Genomic DNA, 12,930 nt, shown 5'->3' on the forward strand with positions numbered 1-12,930 from the left:
AAATAGAGCACCTACTATTCTCAATGCTTACTACCTTAACACAGTGAAAAACAAAGTTGGAGTACAATGTTGTAAGCTTTTATATTTAACAACTGTAGCTGCTTAGTAAATGTACAATGCTAGAACAGAAAGGGAAGCTATGGGTAGGGAGAGAGCTAATTGTTTGAAGATCAGGTGTGATAGAACATATACAAAAGATCATTTCCTTGGGTACAATCCTACTTATTTTATTGCTGCTGAAGATATTCAACTTATTTGTATATTCATTTGTGGCATGTTTAACCATTCTTTTGTCATTTCATTTTAGTACACACCCAAAGGCATGCCATTTTATTTTGTATTGCTTTGATTATTTCAAATGTTCTCAATTTTCTTTTCATCCTCACTTTCTACAGTTACAATTAGGCTCATCCTTGACGATGAAATCACAATCTGACTGTACTACTGCAGCAGGATATTGTTTCAACACCATATGTACATTCTTAAAGAAAGCTAATTTTATTTTTTGCTGTCTCGATACTGTAGCTTGTGAAGTTTCAGACTTCTTTGATAGACTTAATTAGCCCAAATACACATTTTGACATTGTTGTTTGTCTAGACATTTGTAGATTTTAAACTGATGTATTGCACATCAAATTCCAATGGCAGAAACTGAAATACCAATTTATTTATACAATTATTAGCACTGTGAATTATTACTGCAGGTTGCCTATTTGCTGCATAGCAACCACAACAAAGTGCTAACAATGTGAATTGATAACTGGTGATATTCTTGATGGCTGTTCAACATATGAAAGAAGATACCCTCTATGGGCAAGAATGTAGTTATAAGTGGTCAAAATATTAATTACTGGGCTTATAAAAATTAATTTTTGGCTCTGGACATAGCTAGTCAGAATTTATTGTCCTTCAGTAGGTGTTGAGCCACCTTCTAGTGAAGATTATTTATAATGCTGTAGGTGAGGGAGGGAAGCGAGGGGGTAGAGAGGGGGGAGATGGGGGTGGGGGGGAGAGAGAGATGGGGTTGAGAGAGACGGGGAGAGAGAGGGGGGAGAGGAGGGCAGAGAGAGAGGTGGAGAGAGATGAGGAGGGGGAGAGAGGAGAGAAAGAGAAGAGGGGGAGAGAAAGAAGGGGGAGAGGGATCGAGAAATCCATAATTTAGACCCAGGGATGATGGAGGGTCAAGCTTCATAGTTCTAAGTGAGAATGTGTGCATTTAAGGGAGAACTTGCAGATCCTCATACATCAGTTGCCCTTATCTAACATGGTGGCCTTTGGTGGTACTGTCAAGGAATCCTGGGCAAGTAAAAGCAGTGTGGTTTTGGTAGAGGAGGGAATAAGTGTTTAGATTGTTTGATGGGATGCCAATGAATTGGGCTGCCTTGTCCTGGATGGTGCTGAAATTTGTTGCTACTCGTACAAAGAGATGGTGTTCCATCACACAGCTGACTTGTGTTAATGTAGATAGTAAAAAGACATTTTCGTACAGGGAAGAGAGTCATTCACCAAGCCCTTGACCTGCAGTCATACACATGGTATTTAAGTGGCTGGTCTAGTTTAGCTTTTGACCAAGAGTGGCTTTTCAGGATGTGGTTGGTAGGAGATGCAGTGGCGGTAATGCCAGTGAATTCCAAGGGTTGGCAACAAGAATATTTTCTGTTGGAGATTATTGCCTAGTTCTTATGGCCAAAATATTGCCTAGGTCTTGCTGCATTGATGGGCAGCTTCATTTGCTGAGGAGTTGTGAATAGAAATTAATATTGTGCAATTATCAGTGAATATCCCCTCTTTTGACCTTGTCATGGAAGAAAGATCATTGATGAAGAAGCAGATGTTTGTACTCGAACCAGTAGCCTGATGAACTCCTGCACTGATGTCTTGAGGCTAGGATGACTGATTTCCAACAACTGCAACCTTGTGCAAGGTCCAATTCCAAACACTACATTTTCACCTTGATGCCTACTGACATGAGTTTTATGATGGCATTAAAATGCTGCCACAACTCTTCCTCATTCCTTATTCAACAAGAGTAGATCCCCTGGCTGCACAATAATAGTAGAATAAAAGCAGCCTGTGGTAGAGTACATTCTTTTTATGCTGCTGGTCCACAGTCCACAGGCCCAATAGTGACTTGCTATATCTCTTCTGAGCTTAATCCATTTAGCACATTTGTTGTGCCACATAACACAACAGAGGGTATTCTTAGTGTAAAGAACAGACTAGTTTGAGGATGTATGGTGGTCACAACTACCAATGTTCTCATGTATAGATGCACCTGCCACATGTAAATTGGCGAAGACAACATCACGTACAAATCAAAAATTTAAGTTTCAATTTGGCAACAAAAATTAAACACGATAGTAATCTCATTAAATTACAATGATATAGTTTCATTTCACTAAGTCATCTTATGTTTGGGCAACAGTGAGTTACTCCATTGACTAGAAATCATTCCCTCAAATCTACAGCGAGAGAAAAAAAATGGCAGCCTAACCTGGTGTATAGCAATTTCACATAATTTATGGATGTCTTTAAGCCAATGGAAACTCTATCATCTCACTGGTGATGGGATTGTTGCTCTCCCTATCACTTTAATCCTGGTTAAAATTTTCCTCAATGACAAGAGTAGTACAACAAACAAAATTTATCTCATTTCACTCAGTTTCAAATTATACTTACCCATTACTCCTGTCATCATTGATTTCCATAAATGTCTAGTTCTCCAAACAAGTTACTTCAATATCTTTATTCTCAGTCTCAAATTCTAGCACTAGCTCACATTTCTCTACCTCTTCAATTGCTTCCAGAACTTTGGTCCTCCACTTTTAGTCCTCACTTCACTTTTAATAACCAACTACGTATTCAGTGACTCTGCTTTACTTCTCTGAAACTATTTCTTAAAAAAACTGTTTCAAAATATTTTTCAAGATGATTTTGACAACCTCACTCAGAAATTCATGACTTAGCATCTCTACAAAGTGCCTCAAGAATCTTGAATACTCCTCCTTCAGTTAAGTTACAACATATGACCAGAAGAAGACAATAGATTCAAAAGTAATAATGTTCAAGAGAAGATCAAATATTGTTTTCTTCACAAACCAGTACATTTATAAATAGATTCTCAGGTTAAACAACTACTGCAGAATTCTTTTGATGACCAGCCCTTGCTGTTATAACTTTTCATGTTATAACATTAAATAACTGTTTCCTTTACAAAGAGACCACTCATTACACATTATCAGTGATAGTCAACAAGCAGGTGGAGTTCTGTACTTTTAAGAAATTGCAACTTTGCAATGTCTTCACTAAAATAAATTTGCTCAAGTTTCTGATCAAAATGTTATCAGACCAATTGTAATACATGGCCAAATAATGCAATGATACCAACAAGTGAAAATAAGGAGTACCTTAAAGATAGGAGAGCTGAATAAATTGTTCGGGATAACATTCCGCACCACTGGGCCACAGCACAATTGTAAGAAAGTGGGTGACAAGTCAGGCTAGATTTGGAAGACCCTGAAAAATTCCCTTAATGTTGAATAGCTAGTGTAGGGATAAACAATGACCAAGCATTTCTTTTTAAATATTCATTCATGAGATGTGGGCTTTGCGGGCTGAGCCAGCAATTTATTTGCCCTTCTGTAGTTTCCATTGAGGTGGTGGTGATGAGTTGCCTTCCTGAAATGCTGCAGTCCTTAGGTTTAAGTATGTTCACAATGGTATTAGGGACTGAACAAATGGTGATAAATTTGCAAGTCAGGATGGTGTGTGGCCTGGAAGACAACTTTCAGGTGGTGGTGGTGGTTCCCATGCTTTTGCTGCCTTTGATCTTCCAGCTGATAGAGATTGTTTGTTTAGAAGGGGCATTCAAAGGAGTCTTAGCAAGGTACTGTAGTGAATCTTGTAAATGGTACAAAAAATGCTTCTGTGAATTAGTAGGGGAGTGAAAGGAAGGGGTGCCTTTACTTGGGCTGTTATGTCCTGTTTGATGTTTTTTGCACTACTTATTTATTTTAATATATTCTCCTTATTGTAATTTATAGTTGTTATTACTATCTATTGCAATATACTATTGCTGCCACAAAACAACAAATTTCATGACGTATGCTGGTGATAGTACACATGGTTCTGAGCTTTGAGTGCAAACATGAAAATGGTAATTTTAAACCAGGAGCAAATTACAGACAGTGAGGACAATGATCTGAGGGATAATGTGAGGCTGCTAAATAAGATAAGAGTTTACAGTATTATAGGAAAGATACTAGCATGGATAGAAGATTAGTAATATATAGGTAGCAGATGTTCTGTGGCACAGTTAAAGGGAAATTGTTTGTTTGTAGTATAAAGGGCCAGAACCATAAAAGGGGATCACTTCCCCTTACCACTCTGTTTGTAAATCAATGGAGTGGAGAATTTTCCTGATATAGAATGCATCCGATTTTCACTTGAACAGTGTATGAATTATTAAAGAGGTTTAGATTGCCCACTATTTAATAAAAAAGCACCAAAAATGACATAAGTTTCATGTGTGTTTCTTGCTAATTCCACTAACACATTGTTCATGTCTATTATCCCATTAAAACAGTTGTTTCATATGCAATTCTGACTAAGAATTCTGACTTGATTGTTAATGCTTTGTCTCTTTATAAAATGAAACTAAAATGTGAATTTTCATTCTGTGTTCTATAAGATGTTGTGCACTTCAGAGCCAAATTTCTATATTTTGTTAACATTTCATGACAGCAAAAACTCTGGTCAAATGTCAGTAGCTCAGAGAAACATATAAAAAAAATCCCTTGCCAAATGTTTGATATATAATTATGTACAGTATAGACAGCCTGTCTAGAACATGATCCTACACTATTTAGGAAGAGTACTATTTTGGATGGAATGGCCCTGTGTAATAGCATCATTGGTTTATTTTATGATCTAGAATTCTGCTTAAATTGAAACAATATGCATTCCAAAATAAAAAGTTAGGAATCCGTCACAATAGCAAATTCAGGAACAAAATACTATAAAACTGAGTACAAACTATATTTTTCTATCACAAGTTAACACATAATTTCAAACAGTTGAGAGTCTGTGAGTATTTTGAAATGTTAGATGCAGTTAATCCTGGCACAAACTGGATTTATTTTAGATTAGTATTTTACAACTTAAGTTCCAGCCTTCTTTCCAAAACTTATAGTGTAAATAGGTATTCAGGCATTATCATAAATGAACCTTGTGCTTTTGTATATGACTATACGTCATCTGACGGAAAAAAATGTTTTTTTTCGTAGGCAATTCCGCTCATTCTAAAGGACATTCAAGAAAAGTGGACAGATAACAGGAAAATAAATAATGTGCTTAATCTCCCAAAAGTCTGCAAGGTTTCATCCTAGTTCATCAAATACTCTTCACAAAAGGTCAAACAGCATTCATACGCTCAATGTGCGTGGCATTTTCGGACAAGGTAATTGAAACAACGGGGAACCAGCCATTCACCTGGAATACATGTGATTGCAGATGTTGAGTACTTGGTAATAGATGATCTGGTGATTAAGCTTAACAGCAGTAATTACAAAAACTTTAAAAGAATTATTACTGTGTAGAGGGAACCAATCCAAGATGAAGGATGCATCATTCAGTGCTTATTTTTTTCTAGGATTAATAGTAACTGCAATAATGCAAACTGTAGGGAGAAATATGGACTGTCCAATGTTATGCATTTGTGAAATCAGACCATGGTTCACACCAAGATCCACTTATATGGAAGCTCCTACAACAGACTGCAATGATTTAAATCTGGTAGTACTGCCACAAATATTACCAGCTGAGACACAGGTTTTGTTGCTGCAAAGTAATAATATTTCAAAAATCAAGAACAAAATAGACTACTTGACCAACCTTACAGAGATAGACTTATCCCAAAACAACTTTTTAGCTATCCGTGACATTAACCTAGGAAAGATGCTTCGGCTACTCTCTCTGCACTTAGAAGAAAATAAGCTCCATGAGTTGCCTGACAGTGGCTTGCTTGGGCTCAGCAATCTCCAGGAACTTTATGTTAATCATAATCAAATTTCCAGCATTTCATCAGGAGCATTTACAGGGCTTGATAATCTCCTCAGACTCCATCTGAATTCTAATCAGCTGTCCACGATTAAAAGCAAGTGGTTTGAAGCTATTCCGAGTTTAGAGATTCTAACAATCGGAGAAAACCCTATTTCTCAAATTCAAGACCTGAGCTTCAAACCCCTCAATAATCTGCGGAGTCTGGTGTTAGCTGGAATGGAACTCTCGGAATTGGGGGAAAATACTTTGATTGGTCTGAACAACTTGGAAAGCATTTCTTTTTATGACAACAGATTTATCAGAGTTCCCAATGAAGCTCTTCAAAAAGTCCCTAATCTTAAGTTTTTGGATTTGAATAAAAACCCTATTCAGAGAATACAACAAGGCGATTTCAGAAATATGTTGCACTTGAAAGAATTGGGCATTAATAACATGGCAGAATTAGTTTCTATCGACTGCCTTGCCCTTGATAATTTGCCTGAACTAACAAAAATTGAAGCTACAAACAATCCAAAACTTTCATATATTCATCCAAATGCATTTTACAGAGCACCCCAGCTTGAAACGTTAATGCTAAACAGTAATGCACTAAGTGCCCTCTACAGGGATACAGTGGAATCTTTGCCCAAATTGCAGGAAGTCAGCATCCACAGTAATCCAATCAGATGTGATTGCGTCATTCGTTGGATTAACATGAATAAAACACATATTCGATTTATGGAGCCACAGTCTTTATTTTGTTTTGACCCACCAGAGTTCAAAGGTCAGCATGTTCGAGAAATTCCTTTCAGAGAAATGACAGAAATGTGCCTTCCATTAATAGCTGCAGAATGTTTTCCTTCTGAAATAAACTTGAACAGCGGGAGCTCCACAACCCTACACTGTCGAGCTACAGGGCAGCCAGAACCTGAAATTTACTGGATCACACCTTCCGGTAATAAACTTCTTCCTAACACTGCAACTGATAAATACAATGTATACCTTGAAGGAACATTGGAAATTTTTAACATAAGCCACAAGGAAGCAGGCTTATATACTTGTGTCGCGCATAATCTGGTTGGAGCAGATTTGAGATCAGCTATCCTAACAGTGAATGGATCATTTCCACCATCCATAAATGAGACAATGAATATTGGAATAAAAGAAGTTGCAGCACATTCTATTGTGGTGACCTGGAAGGCTGTTTCAAATAGTGTGTCATCTAATATTAAATGGTCTGCCAAAATGGATTTCGATAGTCCCGAAGTTACTAACACAGCCAGAGTTCCAACAGATACACATATATATAACTTAACACATTTGAATCCATCAACTGAGTATGAGGTATGTATTCATATAATTAACATCAAACAAGAAACGGAAAACAAATGCCTCAATGTCACAACGAAAGGAATAGTTTTAGCAGTAAACTCAAACAGCACAAGTACAACCTCAACATTTATGGCTGCCCTTGGTGCCATCTTTGGCGCCATTAGCATGGCATGTCTCTATTTCTGTGTGACTTGGAAGAAATACAATTTTGGGCACAGTCATTTAGAAAAGTACGTACAGAATAAAGCAACATTTCCCTTGAACAAATTTTATCCTCCACTTATAAATCTTTGGGACAAAAATAAAACAAAGGATGGACCACTGGAACTTAAAGGCACTGTAATAGATGTAACAGCAAACTGTTCATAATTTTTTTTCTAAAACAAATGTAAAATAAAAAGCCAGTTGTAACTGGACAGCTTTTAAATGTTGGATACAAAAGAACATAAAAAGCACAGATCCTGTTCACAGTGCTAACGTATAGGGAATGGGAGAAACATGGTCTCCTACTCAGTGCATTTTTAATATGATGAAAAGACATGCACCAACACTAATAAGGTGGATTGGTGAGGGTCTAGCTCCTTAAGGAATGGGAAGAGAAAGAAACACTCACTACCCAGTATGAGTTGTAACAACCCAACATTTACTCTGTTAATGTGAAACTGCTCACTTCAGTCAAGAAGATACGGTACTATGGTACACTGATGCTTGGTCAAGGCTAAAAGCATTTTTCTGTATTTAATTATGTAATGTGTAACAGTAGTGGACTGTACTAGTGGTTTCTGAGCAATACCTCCTTTTCCATTTAACTCAATACTTTAGTTGGCAGGTGTTTAGAAGCTGGGCAGTTAAAAATAGAATGTCACATGTGGCGTTGCTGAATGGATGCAATCCGTTAGACTAGATCTCTTAACGAGTAAAGTAAATGTGAAATTGACTTTTTTGGAAGTAAGATGAACAATTTTGAATAAACTCACGATTATGTCTGGTTGACTTTTAAAGTGTTCAAAATATTGCTTTTCTGATCTGAAGGTGTGTTATAAGCTACAAGAACTTAAAACAAACATAAAAGAGCTAAAAATGGATTTCAGTTTCATCTAATTGCCGCATGGCCCTGAACTAATTGTCAACTTCAGGCTTTTTCTATTATTATTAAGGTGAGATGAAGTATTCGATTTTTTTCATTAACTGAAGTTCAACCATATTTCAAACTCATTTCAATTTCAATCACCTCGCTGTACACTAGCTCAAACAGCAGAATACTCAAGCATCTGTTAACCATCTCTTTACGGAAGCACAAATATTTCCCACATTTCATTTTTAGGAGCTGATATTCAATTTTTTTAGAAATAATTTAAGTTCAAATTTATTGTCATTCAACGGAACACATATACTGGCAAACAAGACAACATTCCTACAGACCATGGTGCACTAAGCAGTACATATAACTCACACACATAACACATAAAGTAATATTACCACAAATAAATTAACAAATGATAAGGTGCATTAACGACACAAGTTAAAAAGTAAACAGTATAATGCAACTGATGCTTCATATGTGATGAGACCTGGATGGTGGCAGGGAGTTTAGTAGTCTTCTACCCAGGTTATGTTTTCAGAGAACTATTCAGAGACATGATGACTTTAAAATACAAGTTTTTACCTTTCAAGGAACAATAATTCTAAAGAATCTGTATTTGTAAAATGCTAATATGTTTTCCAAAACCACTCCAAAAATAAAATTTGCAGAATTGATAAATCACAAAATTGATAAATTACCATTGCTCACAACTTGACATGAGAATTTATCAGGCAGACTTGCTCATACATCACTACAGATTTCAGCACCTTGGTCAAAGCATTCAGAGTTAAGCGATTTGTCAAAGGTATGAGATTTAAAATACAACCTATCACAACACAGGCACTGAACAGGTCAGCAGGAACTTGTTCACATATCTCTTGCCTTCCCTTCTCCTTCTGACTTGTTTTTAATGGCAAAAGTTCAAAAGGTACAAGAGATACATGGTTGGATGTATCATTTCTATGAATAAAACAAAAGGCACCAAATCTAAGACAATCACAGCAAGTTAATAAATATCACAGAAAATTGAAGTACTTCAATAAAAATGAAACAAACAATGCTCATTCAACTTATTCGGCTTCTTACATGCCTAGAGATACAATTTACTACCTTATGCTGCAATGCTTTACAAATCAAAAAAACTCGCCATTTCACAAATGAACAATAAAAGCAAGTGAAACTCACAATCAGATATCATTTACTGTAAAAAAAAAACAAGTCAGCTTCTTATCCAGCTGACAAGGCTTTCTCTGAGCATTTGAAATGGTTTTATGGAGGTCCATATTTTCCTTAAGTTTCTCTCTTCTAGATTTAACACCTCTTGTGGTACGACTCCCTATAAGTGGCCTTCTCGACTATTAACTGAATCATAATCTCCCTATTTTTGTATTCAATTCCCCTAATAAATTCATGAATTTTGTTAGCCTTCCTAATCACTTGCTGTATCTGCATACTGCTTTGTGAACCAGGCACAGACTCAGAACTCTCCAACTCATTTAACCTTATAAAATCCTTTTGTAGCTCGCTTACACTGTCTTCGCGATTAGTTTTCCTACCTACCTCTGAGTCAACAGGAAATTTAACAACAATTAATTTGGTTCTTTCATCCAGGTCATTTATATAAATTAAGAATCCAGCACTGATCCTCAAGACATACATATTGCTACAACCAAAAAAGGTGCATTTATGACTGTTTTCTGATTTTTGCTGGTCAGCCAAATTTCTGTTCATTATCTCCTACACCAAAAACTTTTAATCTCTATAATAACCTTTGATGTGATACGAGATCAAACACCTTTTGGAAATCTTAGTACATTCAATGGTCCGTTTATTTGCAGCACTTAACAATTATTATAAGCTAAAGATAGATGGCATTTCAGTTATGTGCCTACCCCACACAGATCTCGGCATTTTTTGTAGCAACTCACAAACACTATTAAGCTGCATGATACAAGTCTCAATGTGTATCCATCCCTAAAGTACACAACAACACATATTAGAGTGGACAAGAAAGTAGATAAAGAATTACAGACCAATAGAACAAAGAGTAAATGGAAATACATAATGTAAATAAAGATAAGAGATGGGAAAAACCAAGGACTAAATTGAAAATGCAGTGAAGCAGACATAAATGGTAAGGTGCTAGCAGAAAATATCTTGTAAACACTAGAAGGTTCGCAGATGCTGGAAATCCAAAGCAACACACACAAAATGCTGGAGGAACGCAGCAGGCCAGGCAGCATCTATGGAAATGAATAATCAGTTGACGTTTCAGGCTGAGATCTTCTTCAGGATTGACAAAGAATGGGGAAGGTGCCAAAATAAAAAGATGAGGGAGAAGCAGGCTAGCTCGAATGTGATGTGAAGCCAGATGGATTGGAAAGATAAAAGGCTGAAGAAGAAGGAATCTGACAGAAGAAGAGAGTGGACCATAGGAGAAAGGGAAGGAGGAAGGAACCCAGGGGGAGGTGATTGGCAGGTGAGAAGAGGTAAGAGGCTAGAGTGGAGAATCAAAGAAGAGGAAGGAGGAGGGAATAACTTTTGTTACTGGTTTAGAAATTGGTATTCATCCCATCAGATTGGAGTCTACCCAGAAAGAATATAAGATGCTGTTCCTCCACCCTGTGGGTAGCCTCATCTTGGCACAAGAGGAGGCCTTGGACCGATATGTTGGAACAGGACATGTCAAAACAGGATGGAATTGCCTTTTATTTTTAGCACAGCTCAAAGGGTGCAAGAAGCACACTAGTTTATTATATAAAAAAAGTTTATTTAAAGCAGCAGCATACCTCTTGTTAATAAAATGGTATCACCTCAACTGCACCAAATTCATTCCAGGCAGCATATGCGGTCACTTAATAGGCTGACAAATATGGAACTATATTCCGTAAGAGCCAACAACAAATAGAGGAATAAAAAGGTAGGGACAAAAATGTCCTCAAATAAAATGAAAAATTTAGCTATCCTAGTTTTGTTACGTTAGTTAATTAGGATTAGGCCCTCAGTCCCTTAAATCTATTCCACCACTTAATAAGATCACTGCTGATGTAACAGTAACCTCTGCTCTGTATTCTCATCTGCCTGTGGTAATTTTTTACCACAGTATCTTTCATAATTTAGGTAAAAGATTTCAAATCTCTGCATTCACTGCTCTTTGAGGAGGGGCTGGCAGGGTGACACAGCCCGAATAGATACTGCATGAAGTTTAAGTATCGTCCTCATGGGTTGCTGCCAGGTGTTCTGGTTACATGCTACATTCCCCATACACGCTGGATGAAATGGTTACTGTAAATTAACTCAGTGCATATGAGTGACAAAAGAATCAAGAATGGGAGTTAATTGGCATGAAAAAAGGATTAAGTTAGGCTAGAGGGAAGTGAGGAGGAGAAGGAGACTGATGGGATTGCTCTTTTAGAACAGGCGTAAAGTTTATCAGCTGAATGGCATCTTTCTGTACATTGATAAAGTAAAAGTTCCAAAGACTCATGACATTCTGAACAAAAAGTTATACCTCATCTCTGACCAATTTTATTAAAGAATGACCTTTGGCTCTTGCTTGTTCCACAATTGGAAGCATCTTCTCCACATCTAATCTGTCAAGACCCACTTCAAATCTTAGCAGTCCTCTCTCTCTCTCTTCTAAAATCCAGTGAAGATTAGAATTCCCTTTCCTCATAAGACAATTTTCTATCCATGCCAATATGTTATTTCTTGCACATAAGCTTTTATTTTTCATTGTAACCTCTGATACAATACCTGATACATTCCAAAATCAAAGCTACTAATGGTGTTCAGTGGATTTAGAATCAGGTTTATTATGACTGTTCTATATGTTGCTTTGTGGCAGCTGTACAATGCAAAGACACAGAATTACTATATTACAAAATAAATAAATAGTTCAAAAAAGGAATAATTAAATGGTGTTCATGAGTTCATTCACTTTTGATTAACCTGACAAGGGGGAAAGATGTTTCTGAATCATAGAGTGTGGGTCTTCAGGCTCCTGTACCTCCTCGCTGAGAATCGAAAGAGACTGCAGAGGGTTATAGACTCAACCAGTACAACCCTCCCCATGACTGAGGATACCTTGAAAATGTGGTGACTCAGGAAAGTGGATCCCCACCATCTGGAACATACTCTCCCCTCAGTATTACCATTGGTTTAGTCCAGAATTTCCATGAGATGGCTTTCTGGAGATCATGCCTGGAAGTCTTGTAGCTTTCCTGATCTCCAGACTTGAATGCCTCTGATCTGGCCCTCAGCAGCTTCCAGATTTCATGGTTCTTTCAGGGCTTCTGATTGGAGAAGATTTTGAATGATTTTGAGGAGACACTCATCTACAACTGTTTTAACAAATTCTGTCACAACCCTGGTGTAGTCATTCAGATAAGTGCTTAAACTCAGCCTTGTTCAATGACAAAACAATCCTGTAGGCTTCCCGTGACTACATCTTAATCTCTGGAGCCTTGCTTTTT

At 37.1% G+C, this 12,930-nt stretch overlaps 2 protein-coding genes across 2 annotated transcripts in view; one reads left to right on the forward strand and one right to left on the reverse strand.

The window, feature by feature from the left end:
• immp2l (inner mitochondrial membrane peptidase subunit 2) overlaps positions 1-12,930 on the reverse strand; it is a 504,088-nt gene that overhangs the window by 276,784 nt on the left and 214,374 nt on the right. The gene's annotated exons all lie outside the window — the stretch shown is intronic.
• Positions 5,614-7,740, forward strand: lrrn3a (leucine rich repeat neuronal 3a). The gene has a single exon (XM_059976576.1). It carries the CDS (start codon positions 5,614-5,616, stop codon positions 7,738-7,740), a length of 2,127 nt encoding a protein of 708 aa, XP_059832559.1.

This window comes from Hypanus sabinus, chromosome 8 (genome assembly GCF_030144855.1).
Source record: "Hypanus sabinus isolate sHypSab1 chromosome 8, sHypSab1.hap1, whole genome shotgun sequence".
Taxonomy (NCBI): Eukaryota; Metazoa; Chordata; class Chondrichthyes; order Myliobatiformes; family Dasyatidae; genus Hypanus; species Hypanus sabinus.

What these genes read in the sequence shown, in the direction of transcription:
- lrrn3a (XM_059976576.1), top strand. Translation starts at nt 5,614, where the DNA reads ATGAAGGATGCATCATTCAGTGCTTATTTTTTTCTAGGATTAATAGTA.